This window comes from Anomaloglossus baeobatrachus, chromosome 5, assembly GCF_048569485.1.
Source record: "Anomaloglossus baeobatrachus isolate aAnoBae1 chromosome 5, aAnoBae1.hap1, whole genome shotgun sequence".
Classification (NCBI taxonomy): Eukaryota; Metazoa; Chordata; class Amphibia; order Anura; family Aromobatidae; genus Anomaloglossus; species Anomaloglossus baeobatrachus.
Window position 1 is genome coordinate 54,733,009 of NC_134357.1, and position 20,922 is coordinate 54,753,930.

A 20,922-nucleotide genomic window follows, 5' to 3' on the forward strand; every position below is an offset into this window, starting at 1 on the left:
CACCGCAGACCCTGTGTGATCCAGCAATGCTGAGGAGCCGTCGCGTAGGCAAGAGACGGCACAAATCGGTAAGTATTTTAATACACTTACCTTCCAAACATGATTGTAATGTACAAGGAAATAAAAAAAATGTGGTTGGGAGATTTACTTTAAACTTTGTTGTTGTTTTTTTTTTTTTTTAAATAAATATGAAAATAAGTTATTTTAATTACTTAAAGAGGACAAATCAGCAGGATTTTGCTATATGAGGTGCAGGCAGTGCCATACAGGCAGTAAGATGCTGATTGCAGACATACCTGTTGTAGAAAGATCGGATGCTTGGTCGATGAAATATCTTTAATCAAAGTTACAGAAATTCACTGCACTTTGATGTGTACAACATGGGCAGGCCTTTGTGAGTCGGGTCTTCGGTGTTTATTCCTCCTCCGGCGTCCTCCTGACTTGCCCCCTTTTCTTTATTTGAATATCGCGCCGCCATTGCTGTTGTTGGGGGCACGTGTGCTTTGCCACAGTTATTATGCCTTCATTAAAATGGTGCCAGAGCGTGAACCACAATCTCTGGCGCCATTTTATTGACGACACTGTGGTGAATACTATGAAAGGCGCGTGCTCAGATTTTTATTTTTACTTTTGCTCACACTCCCCCGCAGGGTCTTTAATAAAATGGAGTCGGGGATCACAGTTTGCGCATGCGCAGACTCCTGCGCAATTTTCATAGACAGAGTTACTGTGTCAATGTGCATGCGCCGCCAACAGCAATGGTGGTGCAATATTCAAATAAAGAAAAGGGGTCACATCATAGAGGACGCAGGAGCAGGAATTTACAGCGAGGACCCAACCCACAAAGGCCTGTTCCCATTGCACCTGTCAAAGTGCAGTGCATTTTTCTGAACTTTGAGTAAAGATATTTCTGCAACCAAGCATCGGAACTTTCTATGACCGGTATGCCTGGATTCAGCATTTTACTGCCTGCATGGCACTGCCTTTACATTGTATAGCACAATCCTGGTGGTTAGTCCTCTTTAAGAGACTTGAGGCTTCAATCATTTGATCACTTGCACTACATACTGCCACATTTTAATACTACAGTGTAGATAGTGAAATAAATATTCTCCAGTGAAGCCCAGCCTTATGTTTCGCTGGGTGAGCTTGATATACCACTTAATAGTTTTGGCAAATAGTGCAACTTGCTGGATCCTACCCGTATGTGTAATGAACACACTGTTGGGATTCGGCTGGACTTGTCAGTACCAGAGCTCATTACATGACCGCAGATATGTGATTTGCTTAGCTGTGTCACTTGCCAAACAGTCTCGGACGCTTCTTTCAGTAGTTGCGATAATGTGCCAACTAGAAGCAGTTCTTTTAAATGCATACATACAGTCCTGTAGCAACCACTGGAACCAACATGCAAAGCCGAATCCTAACTGTGTGTACATTACACACTACTAGGATTCGACAAGCTGCAGAGCTTGTTGAAAATTTTCTTGGGGTTGAACAACTTTAAAAGGGAACCTATCGCCTTGGAAAACGCTACTTTGTTACTGAAAGTGCAGCTACTGGGAGGAAATTAACTTACTTCCTCTCAGGACCCGCTGACTTTCAGTCATGCATGGAGTGACTACTATCACTGCTCAATACACAGTGAGCAGCGACTGTAAGCATACCCCAGGAATATGACTTGCAGTTAAATATGCAGCGCACTTGTGCAGAGAGGTACGCTTACGGCCATTCCCAGTGTAGTGAGTGGCGATTGCAGCCGATCCACGCATGCATATGGCCATGACTGAAATGTGGCGGCTCCTGGGAGGAAATAAGTTTTCTCCCAGTAGCCACATTTTCGGTAAGGCGGGCAGGCAGCATTGTAATGCTTGTAATCTGTAGATTAACCCTTTATCTGCAGATGAACACAGAGCAAAAGGCAATTTTTCCATAACTGCAGACCATAAGAAGAGTGCGGGTGGCTCGTCATAGTGGATTATTTAGAGGACCCAGTCTATAGCTAATTCATAGCTATGTACAATCAGATGGAGGACAATCAGCCTGTACTTTGTGCAAGTATCTTTGCAAAATACAGTCTACTTCTTCTCTAAAGGAGGATTGTACACCGGAGGTACTCTCAGAGCTGGGAGTGAGAACGCTCTGTCCCGTTATACTTTGCCTTAGCCGATCCAGGGCTTTAGACTTCGCCTGCTGCACTTCTTGTGCAATCTGCTTGATATCCTTTGCGGAGACCAATCCTAATGAGGGAAAAAAAGGCAAAAACTATATATATTCTGCTGATATTACATAAAAAGCATCTAAAGCTCATGTGACATCAAATCTTACTGATAAAAAGCTAAACCCGGCGGGCCCAGGGATGAGGAAAGTCACTTGTTGTTATCTAATTCTCAGGATGTTGCCTTAGGGTATGTGCGCACGTTGCTTTTTACCTGCTTTTTACCTGCTTTTTTGCTGCTTTTTCTTCTGCGCTGTTTAATGCCAAAATGGATGTGTTCTTCTATTCAAGCAAAGTCTATGGGAATTTGGGTTTCTTGTTCACACTATGTTGTTCAAAATGCTGCCTTTTTGAGGCAGAACTTTGGTCAAAAACTCAGCTTTTCAAAGAAGCAACATGTCAATTGTTTTTGCCATTTGGGTTTTGCACTGCAAAGCTGAGTTTTTGACCAAAGTTCTGCCTCAAAAAGGCAGCATTTTGAACAACATAGTGTGAACAAGAAACCCAAATTCCCATAGACTTTGCTTGAATAGAAGAACACATCCATTTTGGCATTAAACAGCGCAGAAGAAAAAGCAGCAAAAAAGCAGGTAAAAAGCAGGTAAAAAGCAATGTGCGCACATACCCTCAGGCCGGATTTAAGGGCTTTAAAGACTTTTTATTTTTCTCGTTTGATTACTCGAATATGTTTTGGCCTCTTTTTCTGATACATTTTATATCTTACTATATTTGCATTTTTTTGCAGATGTCAGGGAAAAATGTAAAAAAAGGAAATACCGTATTTTTTGGATGATAAGACGCACTTTTCCTTCCAAAAATTTGGGAGGAAAATGAGGGGTGCGTCTTAAAATCCAAATATAGCTTACCGGGGGGAGAAGGGGGGAGGCAGGTGGTGAGGGGTCACTGGGGGCAGGACAATATTGTGCTGCTCTGTGCGGCACCCGGCGCGGCTTTGTGCAGTGGCTAACACCGCTCTGTGCAGCGGCCGGTGATGCCCGGCGAGGTTCTGTGCGGTGACTGGCGCTGCCTGGCAAACCTCTGAGCAGCCGCTGGGTGCTGCCTGTAAAGGCTATGTGCGTCGGCCTGCGCTGCTGTGTGCTGGTGCTCCAGATATCAGCAGTAAATTCTTCAAATAATGGCGCCCAGAGTCGGCGCATGCGCAGATTGAGCTCTTGGCTCAAGCTCCCATCTGCGCAAGCGCCGACTGCGGCCGCCATTTCTTTGAAGCCCGCACCACCGACATCTTCAGAATGGCCAGTGCCCGCAGCGAGCACTAGCACACAGCAGCGCCGGCTGCCCCAGCACACAGCAGCGCACCGCACACAGCAGCACCGGCTGCCCCAGCACAGCTCCGCAATGAGCATCTGGGCCCCCCCTCCTACACTGCCCGTAGCATGGACCTGCTCCACCACCGCCGCCGCTGCCTCCTGTGACCCCCGCCCCACCACTGCTGCCGCCCCCCCCACCGGTAAGACACTACTGGATTATAAAACGGACCCCAGATTTTTAATTTTTTTTTTTTTTTTATAGCTCTAAATTTGTAGTGCGTCTTATAAAAACGAAAAACACAGTAGGTGTTTGTTTTTCACACTATTTTTCCTTTTATTTTTTGTTTTAAAGGCTATAAAGTGTCACTATAAGGTTTAGACTGTTCCACCTTCTGTTACAATTATTTTTATATATTGGAATATACGGTTTGTTTGTAATTTTGTCAGCTAAGCTGTTCGGATGGCCGGTGACTTTCTTCTCTTTTGCTGTAAAGTTGTTTTATATTTTTTTTTAGTTGCTTTGTTTTTATTTATTTGTGTTACTTTCACACACTGAGGTCATTATGACCTTTCAACATTAAAGTCATGCTCACTCAGGGCTATGTATACAGCGATCAGGAAGGCAAGGCTGGCAATTAACCACTTCTGTCTCCCATTCTCCTCGCTCCTGCAGCTGCTGACTCTTTCTATAACGGTCCTTTGAAAATGATCCGTAAAGTAATCAACAATTAACGACACTGTCCTATTACAAGCGCTTAAAGGGGTGGTTCACTACTCTGCAATAGTGGCCACATCCCTGTAAAACTGATGGGGAAGACTTTTTCCAAATAACTTATTCAGCCTCTGAGCGGCGCTATTGCGATCTGCTCATCCCCATGAAGTAACCTCTGAGATCTGTACTATTGTGATCCGCTCATCCCCATGAAGTGACACCCCACCTCCCCCCCGGGATCCGTGACCTCTGAGATTCGATGATGTCACATCAACTTCCTGTTGACCCGACATCATCGTGGCCGGCCCCAGTCTTCCTGAGTGACTGAGCTGTGGGCGGCGTTTCACCGCTCGTCATAGCCCAGCATTGCTCCTGCTTGCGATGCTCTGCAGTGAAGGAGAGAGCGCGCGCCATGCTGGACTGTGACGCTAGACTACAATGAGCGGCAAAACACCACCCACGGCCCAGTCACTCTGGGAGACTGGGTCTCACTGCGGTGATGTTGGGTCAACTGGAAGTTGATGTGACGTCACCGGATCCCCGAGGTCACAAAGCCCGGGGGTCACTTCATGGACCGCAATAGCACCAGTCAGTCAGAATTGGCTGAACAAAGTATTTGATAAAAGCCTTCACTATCAGTTTTACAGAGATGTGGTCACTATTGCAGAGTAGTGAACTACCCCTTTAATGAGCAGTATATGTGTTGTGCAGGAAACAAAGCAAGTGCCACTTTTAGTCCCTGCACCGATCACTATGAACAGTACCCGGCTGCCGTCAAGGAGCAGCTCTCCCTCCTCTGCCGCAGAATCATCTGTAAGCACTATTGCTGCTTAGGTTTGAGGGTACCGTCATGGGCCTCCATTGGAGGGACGGAAGCCGCCCCCATTATTGTTCCAACCTTGCCTATGTTTATTTGATAAAGGAATATGTTGGTGACAGGTGTTTTGCAAAAAAGTCAAGACGCTGCTGTCAGAAGTTGCCAGAAATCACATTTTTATATGGCGCCCAGTTGTTATATAACTACTAACGTCACTCACCCTTCACTGTCTGCATGGTCTCAGATATGACCCGTCGGAGATTTTGATCTTCTTGATGGATGACATTGGTTGCACAGATATCACGATCCCTCTCCTGCGAACACACATGGTGGGAAATTACAATGGCAAATTGTCAGGAATGGGAATGGATGAGAACCATCTATGGGGCTCCTAAAATGAAAACACAATCCTTTATCTCCTAATACAAGTTTCTCAGTTGCTTCATTGGGGACTCGGGAGATCATGTGTGAGCTCTGCTGCCACCATGAGGCTGACATTAGGAAATACAACCACCTACTGATAACCAAGCTTTCCAGTTTAGCTTAGTGTCACTAGGAAGCAGACTTTGGAGCTACAGACCAGTTTCTGGCAAAATCCTGTATTTTTTAACTTTCTAATTTTATTGCGGCCAATGTGAACAGTGGTCACAATCTGGATTGGTGCCTGCATATCTGTGCACTGTAAGGGCCCATTGCAAGAACATATGTTGCATCAATGCATATGTGGACAATGGTTGACCGGCACCAGTCCAAGAGACAAGTATAGATGTTTTTGTAAGTTTCCAAAGCACTCTGGGGCCAGTAATGGATCCACCTTAAAGTGTAACTGGAAAGGCTACGTATACTTTCAGCTAAATGCAGAAACGGGCTTATCTTTAAAGGGATTGTCCACTACTTTGACAACCCCTACTCATTCCCCTTGAAACCCCCATAAAAATAAACCTATACTCACCTCCGGTGCCGTCGCAGTTCCAGCGATGTCTGAAGCCGCGTTCCCAGGGCCCCACGTGACTTTAAGACATGCGGGCCCTGCAACCAAGCAGCACCTGGCATCTGACTCTTGGCCTTCGGACATTTGAGCAGGATGTGACCGCAGCGCTTACTTCCTGCTTAAAGAGAACCAATCACCAGGATTTTTGTATATAACCTAAAGCCAGTGCTATACTGGCACTATCAGGCTGATTCTATACATACTTGTAGTGGTCAGCTTGGATGTTTAGGTTTTGAAATCCAAGACCGTAAAGTTTATAAAATTAGCAGCTTCTTGAGTGACAGCAGCTGAGGATCAGATAATAGCTGGGGGGGTATTCATAATTAGCATAACTATAACAGGGGGAGGGGATAAGTATTATACAATCGACCCAGCAGGACCTGTGTGAGGTCATACCCATGTGACCAGAAGGGGCGGGGCCTCAGCCAACAAAGCTGATACCAGCTGGTCACATGGGTATGACCTCACAGGTCCTGCAAGTAAACGGAAATTGATGGTACAGTATCATACTTATGCTAATTCTAACAGGGGGAGGGGATAACTATGAATACCCCCAGATATTATCTTCTCCTCAGCTGCTGTCACTCAAGAATCTGATGATTTTATAAACTTTACTTTCTTGGATTTCAAAATCTAAACATCCGAGCTGACAGGTATGTATAGAATCAGCCCGATAGCGCCAGTATAGCACTGTATTTAGGTTATATAGGAAAATCTTGGTCATTGGTTCCCTTTAACTGTCTGAAGGCAGGGAGACAGAGGCCGGGCGCCGATTAGACTTTGGGCTTGCATGTCATAATATCATGTGGACCCCAGGAATGTGGCTTCAGACGTCGCTGGAACTGCGCCTACACCGAAGGGGAGTATAGGCTTTGTTTTTTTTTGGGGGGGTGAACAAGGGGAATGAGAGGGGGTTGTCCAAGTAGTGGACAATCCCTTTAAATGTATTGGGCATCCTTGCAGTATAAAAATAACAGACTCCTCCTGCATTGGCGCTGTTTAAATGATGCCAATTCTGCCAGGGTTCACGTGGTAGTGTTAGGCCACAAAATTCCTGCAGCCAACCAATAGGGCTGGTGGCTTCAACGTCTGCATTTGTGTAAGGGATACATGATTTTTTTTCTTCACAAGGAGACTATTTCATTTTTAAAAGGGCTGTCCTGCCAGTGGAATAAAGGAAAGGGGTGGACTTTTGTCTATTAAAAGAACTTCTCTCCCTCTGTGAAGGCTGTAGGACATCTGAGGACCCTGCACTCTGATGAAATGCTTGACATCAGAAGCTTTAGATTGCTAGAATCTGGGGGATTGATACATTTGAGAGCTATTCATGTGAATGGGGCTGTACTTCTTTTATGAAAACTCCATTCAAATAAATGAGAAAGTCTCAGAAATTTCTGCAACAAATCTGAGCGTGTGAATTGACCCCAATCTTTGCTGACCCTGTTCTTATAGAGGCGACAGTTTATCTCTAAGGGTTCCACCTTGTGATAGGCTGATTTTACAAACATACATTTTCCTAAACAGAGAACCACTTCAACTGCAGAAGATCATCGGCTGAACGTTCCTGCAGAATGATTAGGGTGGGAGTCACGAGGCCAGGACTCCACCAAAACCACGGTCGCGCAACAAGAAGATGGCAGACCTGCATCGAAGCATTGCGATGTGGCGATTATCGCTCCTGGTCTCACACAATAATATGGGTGCTTACATGTTACTGCTGGCTTCAGTGATGTGTTGAGGTAATTGATTACAACGACCTAGGTTATTATGTCATGACATGGCTGAGGACAAGGGCAAAAAAAGACGGTAGGGGGACTACGGAATCATCAGTCTGGGAGCAAAAATTGATCAGCAAGGTCCAGTATTACTCTTTCCTTCTTATAATTTTACACCATGGTAAACAATAAAAACATGCATTTAGAAAACCATTTTAAAGCCAAGATCCATTGGCCAGAACCAAGACCGGGTGCCTGCACAGTGCTTGGTCCATAGCAGCTCTATATATCTCCTGTACGGTGCATATATTGCCTCCTACCTTCTCCTCACTGTCATCCTCCATCGGCAGGACAGGATTCTCCAAGGCTTGCTTCATTAAATTTGTGATTCTTACACTGAATCTGTCAAAAAAAAAAAAAAAGTGATGGCAGGCAGAGGCATCGGGACGACTACCCTCGCGGGCTGAGGCATCGGGACAGCTATCCCCACGGGCCGAGGCATCGGGACAACTATCCCCGCGGGCCGAGGCATCGGGACAGCTATCCCCGCGGGCCGAGGCATCGGGACAGCTATCCCCGCGGGCCGAGGCATCGGGACAGCTATCCCCGCGGGCCGAGGCATCGGGACAGCTATCCCCGCGGGCCGAGGCATCGGGACAGCTATCCCCGCGGGCCGAGGCATCGGGACGACAATCCCCGCGGGCAGAGGCATCGGGACGACAATCCCCGCGGGCAGAGGCATCGGGACGACAATCCCCGCGGGCAGAGGCATCGGGACAGCTATCCCCGCGGGCAGAGGCATCGGGACGACTATCCCCGCGGGCAGAGGCATCGGGACAGCTATCCCCGCGGGCAGAGGCATCGGGACGACTATCCCCGCGGGCAGAGGCATCGGGACGACAATCCCCGAGGGCAGAGGCATCGGGACGACTATCCCCGCGGGCAGAGGCATCGGGACGACTATCCCCGCGGGCAGAGGCATCGGGACGACAATCCCCGAGGGCAGAGGCATCGGGATGACAATCCCCGAGGGCACAGATATTAATTCATCAATTCCAAAATGTTTCTGGAGAAAATATAATTTCTTCGGCGCTCCATTGGGAGACCCAGACGATTGGTATATAGCTACTGCCTCCGGAGGCCACACAAAGCATTACACTAAAAAGTGTAAGGCCCCTCCCCTTCTGGCTATACACCCCCCGTGGGATCACGGCTGCTCAGTTTTCAAGCTTTGTGCGAAGGAGGTCAGACATCCACGCATAGCTCCACTGTTTAGTCAGCAGTAGCTGCTGACTATATCGGATGGAAGAAAAGAGGGCCCATACTAAAGGGCCCCCAGCATGCTCCCTTCTCACCCCACTTTTGTCGGGTGTTTGTTAAGGTTGAGGTACCCATTGCGGGTACGGAGGCTGGAGCCCACATGCTGTTTTCCTTCCCCATCCCCCTGAAGGGCTCTGGGGAAGTGGGATCTTACCGGCCTCCAGACTCTGAGGCCGGGCTCCATCCACAGACCCGGAGATCCTGCTGGATATGGAGCTGGGTACCATCAGGGACAAGGCCCTGCAACATTCAGGTACTCTGTGTCCCCGTGCAGACAGGCACAGACACACTCCAGCGTTGCTGGGTGTTCTAGTGCGCCGGGGACAGTAGCGCTGTGCGCCTGGGTTATACTCACTGCAGCTTAGCTGAGTGAGTTTATATGGGGAACTACCGCGCCGGCCGCCATGGAGGCAGCGGCGCGGCTGAGACTTGTGGTGCGCCGGGGACTTCGCGCCGACCGTGCTTTTACGACGGCAGCGCTGATTAATCTAGTCCCCGGCTTCTGCGGCCTAGTTACGTTCGTTCCCGCCCCCAGCCCTGTCAGTCAGGGCAGGGGAGAGACGCTGTACAGTAGTCAGCGCCGAGGGCTGGAGTCTTATTTACATACTCCAGCCCTCTCACTTGGCACAGTGGGACGCCAGTTCCCGCTCTTTGTCTGCAGTACGCCCACGGCCCGCCCCTCTTCACAGGACGCCGGCAGCCATTCCTGCACGCAGTCTGAGCTGGAGAACGGACATAGCCCTGGGAGACCCAGACAGGGGGATTCTGGCGACCACACAACCGCTAATAAGCGGGTGGTAAGCAGCACCTAGGTGCTGACCCCACTAGTGCCACAGTGTTGTTTTGTGTACTTTTGTTTGTACACATATATATATATATATATATATATTGCACTGTACGGTCGCTTCTTGGCTTATACCCCTATATTGCTCTGAGGAGACAACAGCATGTCATCCGCAAAAAGCAAGGGTGCCAAGGCACGGGCTTTGTATACTGCCTGTACCGCATGTGGGGCTGATCTACCGGCAGGTTCCACCGACCCCCATTGTGTGCAATGTTCGGTCCCTGTGCCACTTCGTCAGCCGGAGTCTATGCTAGTAGTGGCCCAGGCAGAGACGCCTGTGAACCCTGCCCCGGTGACGGGGACAGAGTTTGCAGTTTTTGCTGATAAGATGTCTGTGACTATGACAAAAATTCTAGAAACCTTGCAGTCCAGGCCGGTCACTCAGACCATGGGCACTGCTGATTCCAGGTTTCCCGGTCCCCCTCAGTTGGAACTAATACGTGCTCCAAGGGGGTCCCAGGCATCACAGGCTGAAGGCTCTGACTCGGACGACAGTCCCAGGCAGCCTAAGCGAGCTCGCTGGGAGAGACACTCGGTGTCATCACGCTGGTCAGGGTCTCAGCGAGAGGATTCTCTGTATGATGAGACAGAGTTAGGTGATCAGGAGTCTAATCCTGAGACTGCTCTCAACCTGGATACCCCTGATGGTGACGCCATGGTGAATGATCTTATAGCGGCCATCAATAGACTGCTGGATATTTCTCCTCCAGCGGAGGAGGCAGCAGCACAGCAGGAGAAATTCCATTTTAGGTATCCCAAACGTAAATTGAGCTCTTTTCTGGACCACGCGGACTTCAGAGAAGCAGTCCAGAAACACCATGCTTCTCCAGATAAGCGTTTCTCCAAACGTCTTAAGGATACACGTTATCCCTTTCCCCCTGACGTGGTCAAACGCTGGACCCAGTGTCCAAAGGTGGACCCCCCAATCTCCAGGCTTGCGGCTAGATCCATAGTTGCAGTGGAAGATGGGGCTTCTCTTAAAGATGCCAATGACAGACAGATGGACCTTTGGTTGAAATCTGTCTATGAAGCTATCGGTGCGTCGTTTGCTCCAGCATTCGCAGCCGTGTGGGCACTCCAAGCTATTTCAGCTGGTCTAGCGCAGGTGGACTCGATCATACGTCCATCAGTGCCGCAAGTGGCGTCCTTGACCTCGCAAATGTCTGCGTTTGCGACTTACGCTATCAATGCGGTCTTGGACTCTACCAGCCGTACGTCAATGGCGTCCGCCAACTCGGTGGTTTTACGCAGAGCCTTATGGTTAAAAGAATGGAAAGCAGATTCTGCTTCCAAAAAATGCTTAACCAGTTTGCCATTATCTCAAGACAGGCTGTTTGGTGAGCAATTGGCGGAAATCATTAAACAGTCCAAGGGTAAGGACTCTTCCTTACCCCAGCCCAGATCAAACAAACCTCAGCAGTGGAAGGGACAGTCGAGGTTTCGGTCCTTTCGAGGTTCGGGCAGGACCCAATTCTCCTCATCCAAAAGGACTCAGAAGGAGCAGAGGAGCTCAGATTCCTGGCGGACTCACTCACGTCCAAAGAAAGCAGCCGGAGGAACCGCTCCCAAGCCGGCTGCCTCATGACTTTCGGCCTCCTCTCTCCGCATCCTCGGTCGGTGGCAGGCTCTCCCGCTTTTGCGGCATTTGGCTGCCACAGGTCAAAGACCGGTGGGTAACAGACATTTTGTCTCACGGGTACCGGATAGAGTTCAGTTCTCGTCCTCCGCCTCGATTCTTCAGAACTTCCCCACATCCCGACCGAGCCGATGCTCTTCTGCAAGCGGTGTGCTCTCTAAGGGCAGAGGGAGTGGTAATCCCTGTTCCTCTTCTAGAAAGAGGTCAGGGTTTTTACTCCAATCTATTTGTAGTGCCAAAAAAGGATGGCTCTTTCCGTCCTGTTCTGGACCTAAAACTGCTCAACAAGCACGTGAAAACCAGGCGGTTCCGGATGGAATCCCTCCGCTCCGTCATTGCCTCGATGTCTCAAGGAGATTTCCTAGCATCAATAGACATCAAAGATGCTTATCTCCACGTGCCGATTGCCCCAGAGCACCAGCGTTTTCTACGCTTCGTTATAGGAGACGAACACTTTCAGTTCATAGCCCTGCCGTTTGGTCTGGCGACAGCCCCACGGGTTTTCACCAAGGTCATGGCAGCAGTGGTAGCAGTCTTGCACGCTCAGGGACACTCGGTGATCCCTTACTTGGACGATCTACTTGTCAAGGCACCCTCTCAAGAGGCATGCCAACACAGCCTGAACGTTGCGCTGGAGACTCTCCAGACTTTCGGGTGGATCATCAACTTTTCCAAGTCAAATCTGTCACCGACCCAATCACTAACATATCTTGGCATGGAGTTTCATACTCTCTCAGCGATAGTGAAGCTTCCGCTGGACAAACAGCGTTCACTACAGACAGGGGTGCACTCTCTCCTTCAGGGCCAGTCGCATCCCTTAAGACGCCTCATGCACTTCCTGGGGAAGATGGTGGCAGCAATGGAGGCAGTTCCGTTTGCGCAGTTTCATCTGCGCCCACTTCAATGGGACATTCTCCGCCAATGGGACGGAAAGTCGACGTCCTTGGACAGGAAAGTCTCCCTTTCCCAGACGGCCAAGGACTCTCTTCAATGGTGGCTTCTTCCCACCTCATTATCACAGGGACGGTCCTTCCTACCCCCATCCTGGGCGATGGTCACAACAGACGCGAGTCTGTCAGGGTGGGGAGCAGTTTTTCTCCACCACAGGGCTCAGGGTACGTGGACTCAGCAGGAGTCCACCCTTCAGATCAATGTTCTGGAAATCAGAGCAGTGTATCTTGCCCTACAAGCCTTTCAGCAGTGGCTGGAAGGAAAGCAGATCCGAATTCAGTCGGACAACTCCACAGCGGTGGCATACATCAACCACCAAGGCGGGACACGCAGTCGGCAAGCCTTCCAGGAAGTCCGGCGGATTCTGATGTGGGTGGAAGCCACGGCCTCCACCATATCCGCAGTTCACATTCCCGGCGTAGAAAACTGGGAAGCGGACTTCCTCAGTCGCCAGGGTATGGACGCAGGGGAATGGTCCCTTCACCCGGACGTGTTTCAGGAAATCTGTCGCCGCTGGGGAAGGCCGGACGTCGATCTAATGGCGTCCCGGCACAACAACAAGGTCCCAACTTTCATGGCACGGTCTCGCGATCACAGAGCTCTGGCGGCAGACGCCTTAGTGCAAGATTGGTCGCAGTTCCAACTGCCCTATGTGTTTCCCCCTCTGGCACTCTTGCCCAGAGTGCTACGCAAGATCAGGTCCGATTGCCGCCGCGCCCTGCTCGTCGCCCCAGACTGGCCGAGAAGGTCGTGGTATCCGGATCTGTGGCATCTCACGGTCGGCCAACCGTGGGCGCTACCAGACCGGCCAGACTTACTGTCACAAGGGCCGTTTTTCCATCTGAATTCTGCGGCCCTGAACCTGACTGTGTGGCCATTGAGTCCTGGATACTAGCATCTTCAGGATTATCTCAAGGGGTCGTGGCCACCATGAGACAGGCTAGGAAGCCCACGTCTGCTAAGATCTACCACAGAACGTGGAAGATTTTCTTATCCTGGTGCTCGGCACAGGGAGTGTCCCCCTGGCCATTTGCATTGCCTACTTTTCTTTCCTTCCTGCAATCTGGTTTGGAAAAAGGCTTATCGCTCGGCTCCCTTAAAGGGCAAGTCTCAGCGCTATCGGTATTTTTTCAAAAGCGTCTAGCACGACTTCCTCAGGTGCGCACGTTCCTGCAGGGGGTTTGTCACATCGTCCCTCCGTACAAACGGCCGTTAGATCCATGGGATCTGAACAGGGTACTAGTTACTCTCCAGAAGCCGCCCTTCGAGCCTCTGAAAGATGTTTCACTTTCCCGGCTCTCACAGAAAGTGGCCTTTCTGGTAGCGGTCACGTCTCTTCGGAGGGTATCCGAGCTGGCAGCGCTGTCATCCAAAGCTCCCTTCCTGGTTTTTCACCAGGACAAGGTAGTGCTGCGCCCGATTCAGGAGTTTCTCCCTAAGGTGGTATCCTCTTTTCATCTCAATCAGGATATCTCCTTGCCTTCCTTTTGCCCTCATCCAGTTCATAGGTATGAAAAGGATTTGCATTTGTTGGATCTCGTGAGAGAACTCAGAATCTACATTTCCCGCACGGCGCCCCTGCGCCGCTCGGATGCACTCTTTGTCCTTGTCGCTGGTAAGCGCAAAGGATCGCAGGCTTCCAAATCCACCCTGGCTCGATGGATCAAGGAACCAATTCTTGAAGCCTACCGTTCTGCCGGGCTTCCGGTTCCATCAGGGCTGAAGGCCCATTCTACCAGAGCCGTGGGTGCGTCCTGGGCATTACGACACCAGGCTACGGCTCAACAGGTGTGCCAGGCAGCTACCTGGTCGAGTCTGCACACTTTCACCAAACATTATCAGGTGCATACCTACGCTTCGGCGGACGCCAGCCTAGGTAGAAGAGTCCTGCAGGCGGCGGTTGCCTCCTCGTAGGAGAGGGCTGTTTTGCAGCTCTCACTTGAGGTATTACTTTACCCACCCAGGGACTGCTTTTGGACGTCCCAATCGTCTGGGTCTCCCAATGGAGCGCCGAAGAAGAAGGGAATTTTGTTACTTACCGTAAATTCCTTTTCTTCTAGCTCCAATTGGGAGACCCAGCACCCGCCCTGTTTCCTTCGGGATTTTTGGTTTTTTCGGGTACACATGTTGTTCATGTTGAACGGTTTCAGTTCTCCGATGTTACTTCGGGTTGAATTTGTTTAAACCAGTTATTGGCTTTCCTCCTTCTTGCTTTAGCACTAAAACTGAGCAGCCGAGATCCCACGGGGGGTGTATAGCCAGAAGGGGAGGGGCCTTACACTTTTTAGTGTAATGCTTTGTGTGGCCTCCGGAGGCAGTAGCTATACACCAATCGTCTGGGTCTCCCAATAGGAGCTAGAAGAAAAGGAATTTACGGTAAGTAACAAAATTCCCTTCTTCCTTCTCTTATCCGCTTACTTGGTCAAAGCCTGGAATAAATGTATGGGAGAAGGAATACACGGCCTTACAATCCAGGGCTGTGTCCACTCTGCAGTAGTGATAGCCCTTAACCCCGTGTTAATGGATCTTTATAGGGGCAAATGAAAATCTATTATGCAAAATGCTGCCATCCTAATTTTTCCAAAGAACAGAAAATGTGGGGTGGGGGTTGGTGGATTGGGAGACAAGGTGGATTCTTCTATATTACGATTCATCCATTTCTTACTTGTCCATATCGATGCCCGCGGAGCCGTCCAGGAATAAGCTGCTTTTTTCCCATGTGTTTTTCTCCGGATTTGGCTTCTCTGTTTTGGAGTCCATCAGGATTATTGTTCTGTCCGTCACCCGATCTGTCCTCCTGTTGTTCCGTAGTAAACAGCAGTCCACGGAACAATGCAAATATATCTGGCAGAATCCTAGAGAATCTGGAAAATAAAACGATGATGATATTCATATTTTTGCTTTCCAGGGCATCGGTTGTTATTTCCATGGGAAGATTTGCTCGGTCCTACATTTTTATGGAGTTATATGGTATTACAGTCAGGTGTTTGATAACTGTTTCACCTTCACGCACGTGTCTGTTTCATGTTTCACCTCCACGCACGTGTCTGTTTCGTGTTTCACCTCCACGCACGTGTCTGTTTCGTGTTTCACCTCCACGCACGTGTCTGTTTCGTGTTTCTATTGTAGCGGGGAGAGCAGCAGATGGTGCTTTCCTATACAGTGGGTGGCCACAAAATAATGTATAGAAATCTGTATTTTTAGACTGTGGTCAGTGTGTTGTTGTGTGGCTGCATAGAAGTCTGTGTAAGCTACCTCCGACGTAAGGTTTAGAAGAGATTATTGGGACCTAAAGCTGGTATAGTGTGTTATGTCTAGTGTAGGGATGTGACTAATGCATTCATGGGGAGAAAAAAAAAAAAGGAGTCAAGCACAGTCCTCTAGGACCTCACACCGGGCATAACACTATCAGCTCTAGCCATCTCCCTTATGCTGCGCTTGATCTACTGATCAACCACCTGTCAATCATTTACAAATGTCATCCTATTATTCTGTTATGCATGTGATGGTGTAATTTAAAAGGTTGCGCTCATGATTAATCTGCAATGGCGCACCGCTCCTCTGCCTTCCAGCTGCCAAAACGCCAGGGAGTGGTGTGCTCCAGAAGACTGGCAGCTCAATCATGGTTGCACCGCTGGCTCGAGCTGTATGCTTTACTACACTAGCAGAGGAAGATTTCTCTCTGCAGCATCAGGGAAGCACAGGAGGACTGAAGCTTCAAGTAATCCAGACAAATGAGAGCAAGCAAGAGCTCCTTGCCTAAGAAACCGACCACCTCTGATTGACTGCATAGGTGGCCGGTAGCCTAAGCAATAAGCAGTAGACCATAGAATTAAAAATCCCTCCATTCTTGAGAATGGAATGGACTTACAATCTAATATATGAAGCTGAGTGTATGTAGGTATGTGTGTACGTCCGCTAAAGGAATCCGCACCGTCGTATTTACAATCCCAAAATGTTGCACAAACACCTCATTTGACTCAGGAAACATCATAGACTATGTTTTGAGGGGAAAATTTAACCCCGCGTTTTACAGTTATTCACCAAAAAACCTGCTTACATGAAAGTCAATGGAGCTGGGAGCTACAGGTCATTAATAGGAGTTGTGATTGATTGCTATAGGCAACAAAGGACATTCATAGTATAAGAAGCTTATGTGTGAGGTAATATGAGTTCACTGGAGAGACAGAGAGATAAAGAGACAGACAGGGACAGGCACGGAGAGACAGACAGACAGAGAGAAACAGAGAGATAGAGCGGCAGATGGGGAGTAAGAGACAGAGAGAGAAACAGAGAGAGGCAGACAAAGAGACAGATAAAGAGGCAGACAGGGAGGTAGACACAGAGATGGACAGACAGAGAGAGAGGCAGACGGGGATATATAGAGAGACAGAAAGCGAGACAGAGCGAGAACAAGAGAGAGACAGTCAGGGAGAGAGAGAGAGGTAGGCATAGAAAAAGACAGAGAGAGACAGAGACTGACAGAGAAACAGAGAGAGAGACAGAGCGACACTTAGTTACTATCCCGTGCAACGCCGGGTACTACAGCTAGTAAGAGACAACCCGGTATAGTATGGACAGTACAGGAGACACTCACACTTCCGGGCGAGCTGGAATACGGCGTGGCGCATGCTCTGATAGTAGAAGTTGTCATCCAGGATAATACAGACAGGACGGGACTTCACGGCTGGAGACAAATGGACACACTCTGAGTCTTCTCCAGCAGAGATGAGGCCTTGACTTTCCAAGCATTGGACAAATCGCTTCCAGATTCCTTCATTCTTACCACTTGGGGGACTCAAAGCCGAATGACCGAGTAGAGATCTAATAAATCGCTCCAGACAGTGCAGGAGCCGCTGCCGGTGAAGCTTCCACAGGGACGTCTGCAGACGGGGAAAGAGGAGACGATGAGAAGAGGTCGGATAATGCAGCAGTCTGCAGATCGGGGGTCTCCTCCCCAAACCTACAATCCGGCCATTCATCATAAAAGATCAGTGACATTGAATCCTGACTGGTGAGCAGGAGTCTGCGGCCCACAACCAGCAGCGATGGCGTCAGTCAGTGTTCGGCTGCAGTGGTGGAAACAAAAACTGCCAGGGGACCAGAGAACTGTTAGGCTATGTTCACACGTGGCATTTCTGCAGCATTTGTTTCCCCACGTTTTTTGTACAGAAAAAACCTCGCTATGTTTTATAGTACCAGAAAAGTAAGAGATTTTTTTTTGTAAAAATGTCATTCACACAATCCTTGCGTTTTTTGAGCTGCTGGGCGTTTTATGAAATTTGCAGTGTATAATAATAATAATAATAATAATTTTATTAATTTATATAGCGCTATTAATTCCACAGCGCTTTACATACATTGGTAACACTGTCCCCATTGGGGCTCACAATCTAGAGTCCCTATCTGTATGTGTTTGGAGTGTGGGAGGAAACCGGAGAACTCGGAGGAAACACACGCAAACACGGGGAGAACATACAAACTCCTTGTATCAATTCTTTCACTATTGTTTGCCCATTTGAATCAATAAGAAAATAAACGCTGCAAAAACGGACATAAAATGGACGTACTGTACAGCGTTTTTCCTGCCAACACTCATGCACACCTCCCATTACTAATCTAGGGCTTAGTGGCAGTTGTGAGCTGCCATTAACCCCTTATTACCCCTAATGCCACCGCATCAGTGCAATCAGGATGAGCTGTGTAATATGCCGGGGTTGTCAGATCTAATGGATACGACAATCCTGGGCAGCTGCAGGCTGCTATTTTTAGGTTGGGGGCCCAATAAGCATGGGTTTCCTCCCCAGCCTGGGTATACTAGCCTCCAGCTGTCAGGTATTTATTTTGGCTAGGTATCAGAATTGGGGGGGACCGCATGCCGGTTTTTAAAGTTATTTTTTTAAATAATAAGAAAAAAAAAAGCCGCATGCGTTTCCTCTTATTTTGATACACAGCCAAGATAAGCACACAGCTGGGGGCTGCAGCCTGTAGCCATGGGCTTTATCTGTGCTGGTATCATAATATGGGGGGACATTACGCCAATTTATTTTTTTTTATTTATTTTTACTAATATAGACCCGCCCACCGGCATCTGTGATTGGAAACAGTCAGACACGCTGTCACTCAGTGTGCGGGCATGTCAGACTGCAACCAATGACAGATGCCGGTGGGCGGGGAAAGCAGTGAATATGCATGGATGATAATGAGCTATCCCGGAAGTAGAGTGAGCGGCCAGGAAGCAGTTACAGCCACGCCTGAGACTTTGATAAGTATAACATCACTTACACAAGTACCTTTGAACTTGCGCAGGTCCGGACTTTTACAGTCCGGGTCCGCTCATCACTATTTTACATTATGTGGTCATCATAATTGTGAGAAACTGTGTGCGAACCTTCTAATTAAAAAAAAAAAAATAGTATAAAAATAACATTTGGGATTGGAATGCCGTATGAAAATATAATGTTTTTAACCCTTACATTAAATACCAAAAAGAAAAACTTGAAACACCAGAATTGCCGTTTTCGCTGTCACCGCACGTCTCATAAAAAAACATAAAAAAAAAAAAAAAAGAAAATTTATTGAAATGATGTATGAAACAATGAAAAGTAAAGCTCCTTCTATGAAAAAAAACAGCGACAAAAAAACATTTATTGTTAAACATTTTGATTTTTTTCGTACCATTAACCATGAACGCCAAAAAAACGGCACCCAAAAAATAATAGTGGAATTGCAATTTATTTATTTATTTTTTTTTTTACTGCACTTGGATTTTTTTTTTTTTCAGTTGTCCAGTACATTGTATGGGAAAATGAATGGTGTCATTCAAAAGTACAACTGCATCCAGCAAAAAAAAAAAAATAAATAAAATAAATGCCCTCATATGACTATGTAGATGAAAGAAAAAAAAAAAGTGAGCAAGGCAGGAAAAAAACAAAAAAGTGAAAAAAAAAACAAACATTGCTGACATGAAGGGGTTAAACACATAAAAACCACTGCTTCCTAGATCCATTATACCATAACAAAGATGGCTGCCAAGGACTGTCAGGAAAGAAAGAATACCATGTATCACAGGATGTGATTGGCTAACCTAAACAGCATTAATCTAAGAATGCCTCTGATTGGTTAGCTCAACTTACTCCTTTTCCGCCCTCATTCTCGGACTTGCACGAATCATCGCGATACTCGTGCACTGCATCTTCTTTAAAGGAGCCGTCTCCCATCACGTCATCGTAGGATATCACAACACATAGAAGGTCGCTGTGCCTATTTTGCAGCTGCCGAGCTAAGGTGGATTTCCCCGCTCCGGGAAGGCCGCACAGGAGGCACAGTCCGATATGACAGTTTTTGCCAGCCTCTTCCATAATATCGCTCGTGATGTGCGCATGCGTGGTGAATGATTGACAGTCCTCTGCTCCAATTAAAACTTCGAGGCCGCAGGATAAAAAGTTGTTCACTACTGAGGGATTGTGGGAGTTGTAGTTTTTAGCTGCAAATGGCATATTTTCTAATAATGACATTATTGTGAGTGTGCGCGGCTTCATTACTAGTTATAAGGTCCTTTATTATAGGGTCTCCCCGAGTGACGGACAACAGAAAGTAATGGGGTCCTCACTGCTCCCAATATCACTACTTTATGGCCAAATCCTGCAGCCTATAGCTGGGAACATGGCCTGCACAGCACCTGCTCAACTTGTGCCTGGGGAAAGCTTTCCTTTTAACTCCTTAAGGACCAGGCAATTTTTAGTTTTTGATTTTCTTCCCCTTCTTCCAAGAAACATAACTTTTTTTACTTTTCCATCCATATAGCCATATGAGGACATGTTTTTTGCGGGACGAGTTATACTTTAGAACAACACCATTAATTTTACCATATAGTGTACTGGAAAACAGGAAAAAAAATCCAACTGCAGTGAAATTACAAAAAAAAGTGCAAATGCACGATTGTTTTTGTTTTCTTTATTTACCATGTTCAGTATTTTGGGAAAACTGACCTAACATTATGATTCTCCAGGTCGGTACGAGTTCGTAGATACCAAACATGTATAGTTTTACATTATATGTGGTGAAAAAAAATTCAGAAGTTTGTTAAAAAAAAAAAAAAAAGAATTGTGCTTTTGTCGCTATTTTCCGAGGCCTGTAGCGTTCTTATTTTTCAGGATCTATGGCTCAGTGACTGCTTATTTTTTGCATCTTGTGTATTTTTCAGATTATAAGACACACTTTTCCTCCCAAAAATTTAGGAGGTAAATAGGGGGTGTGAGGTAAATCCGGAGATATGACGATAAATCATGACATTCAAGTCATGTCAGGAAGCCCTCTCCTGGTGTCACTACCCCCTTCCCTTCACACAACTGGTTTAGCAACAAATCCATGGCCATGTCCTGTGATATGGAAATTAGGTGGCTTTAGGACAATGGACACAGGATGACTCCCTGCCGTCACCCTGTAGT

The 20,922-nt window shown here is 47.7% G+C and overlaps 1 protein-coding gene across 1 annotated transcript; it reads right to left on the minus strand.

Moving 5' to 3' along the window:
* Window positions 1-974: 974 nt before the first annotated feature.
* On the minus strand, window positions 975-19,841 carry PSTK (phosphoseryl-tRNA kinase). The gene is made up of 6 exons (XM_075352270.1): window positions 19,609-19,841; window positions 17,070-17,355; window positions 15,138-15,336; window positions 8,042-8,123; window positions 5,236-5,329; window positions 975-2,240 (listed from the first exon to the last, which is right to left on the minus strand). The coding sequence occupies exons 1-6, from the start codon at window positions 19,831-19,833 to the stop codon at window positions 2,014-2,016; spliced, it is 1,113 nt and encodes a 370-aa protein (XP_075208385.1). The 5' UTR covers window positions 19,834-19,841; the 3' UTR covers window positions 975-2,013.
* Between the last annotated feature and the right edge of the window lie 1,081 nt (window positions 19,842-20,922).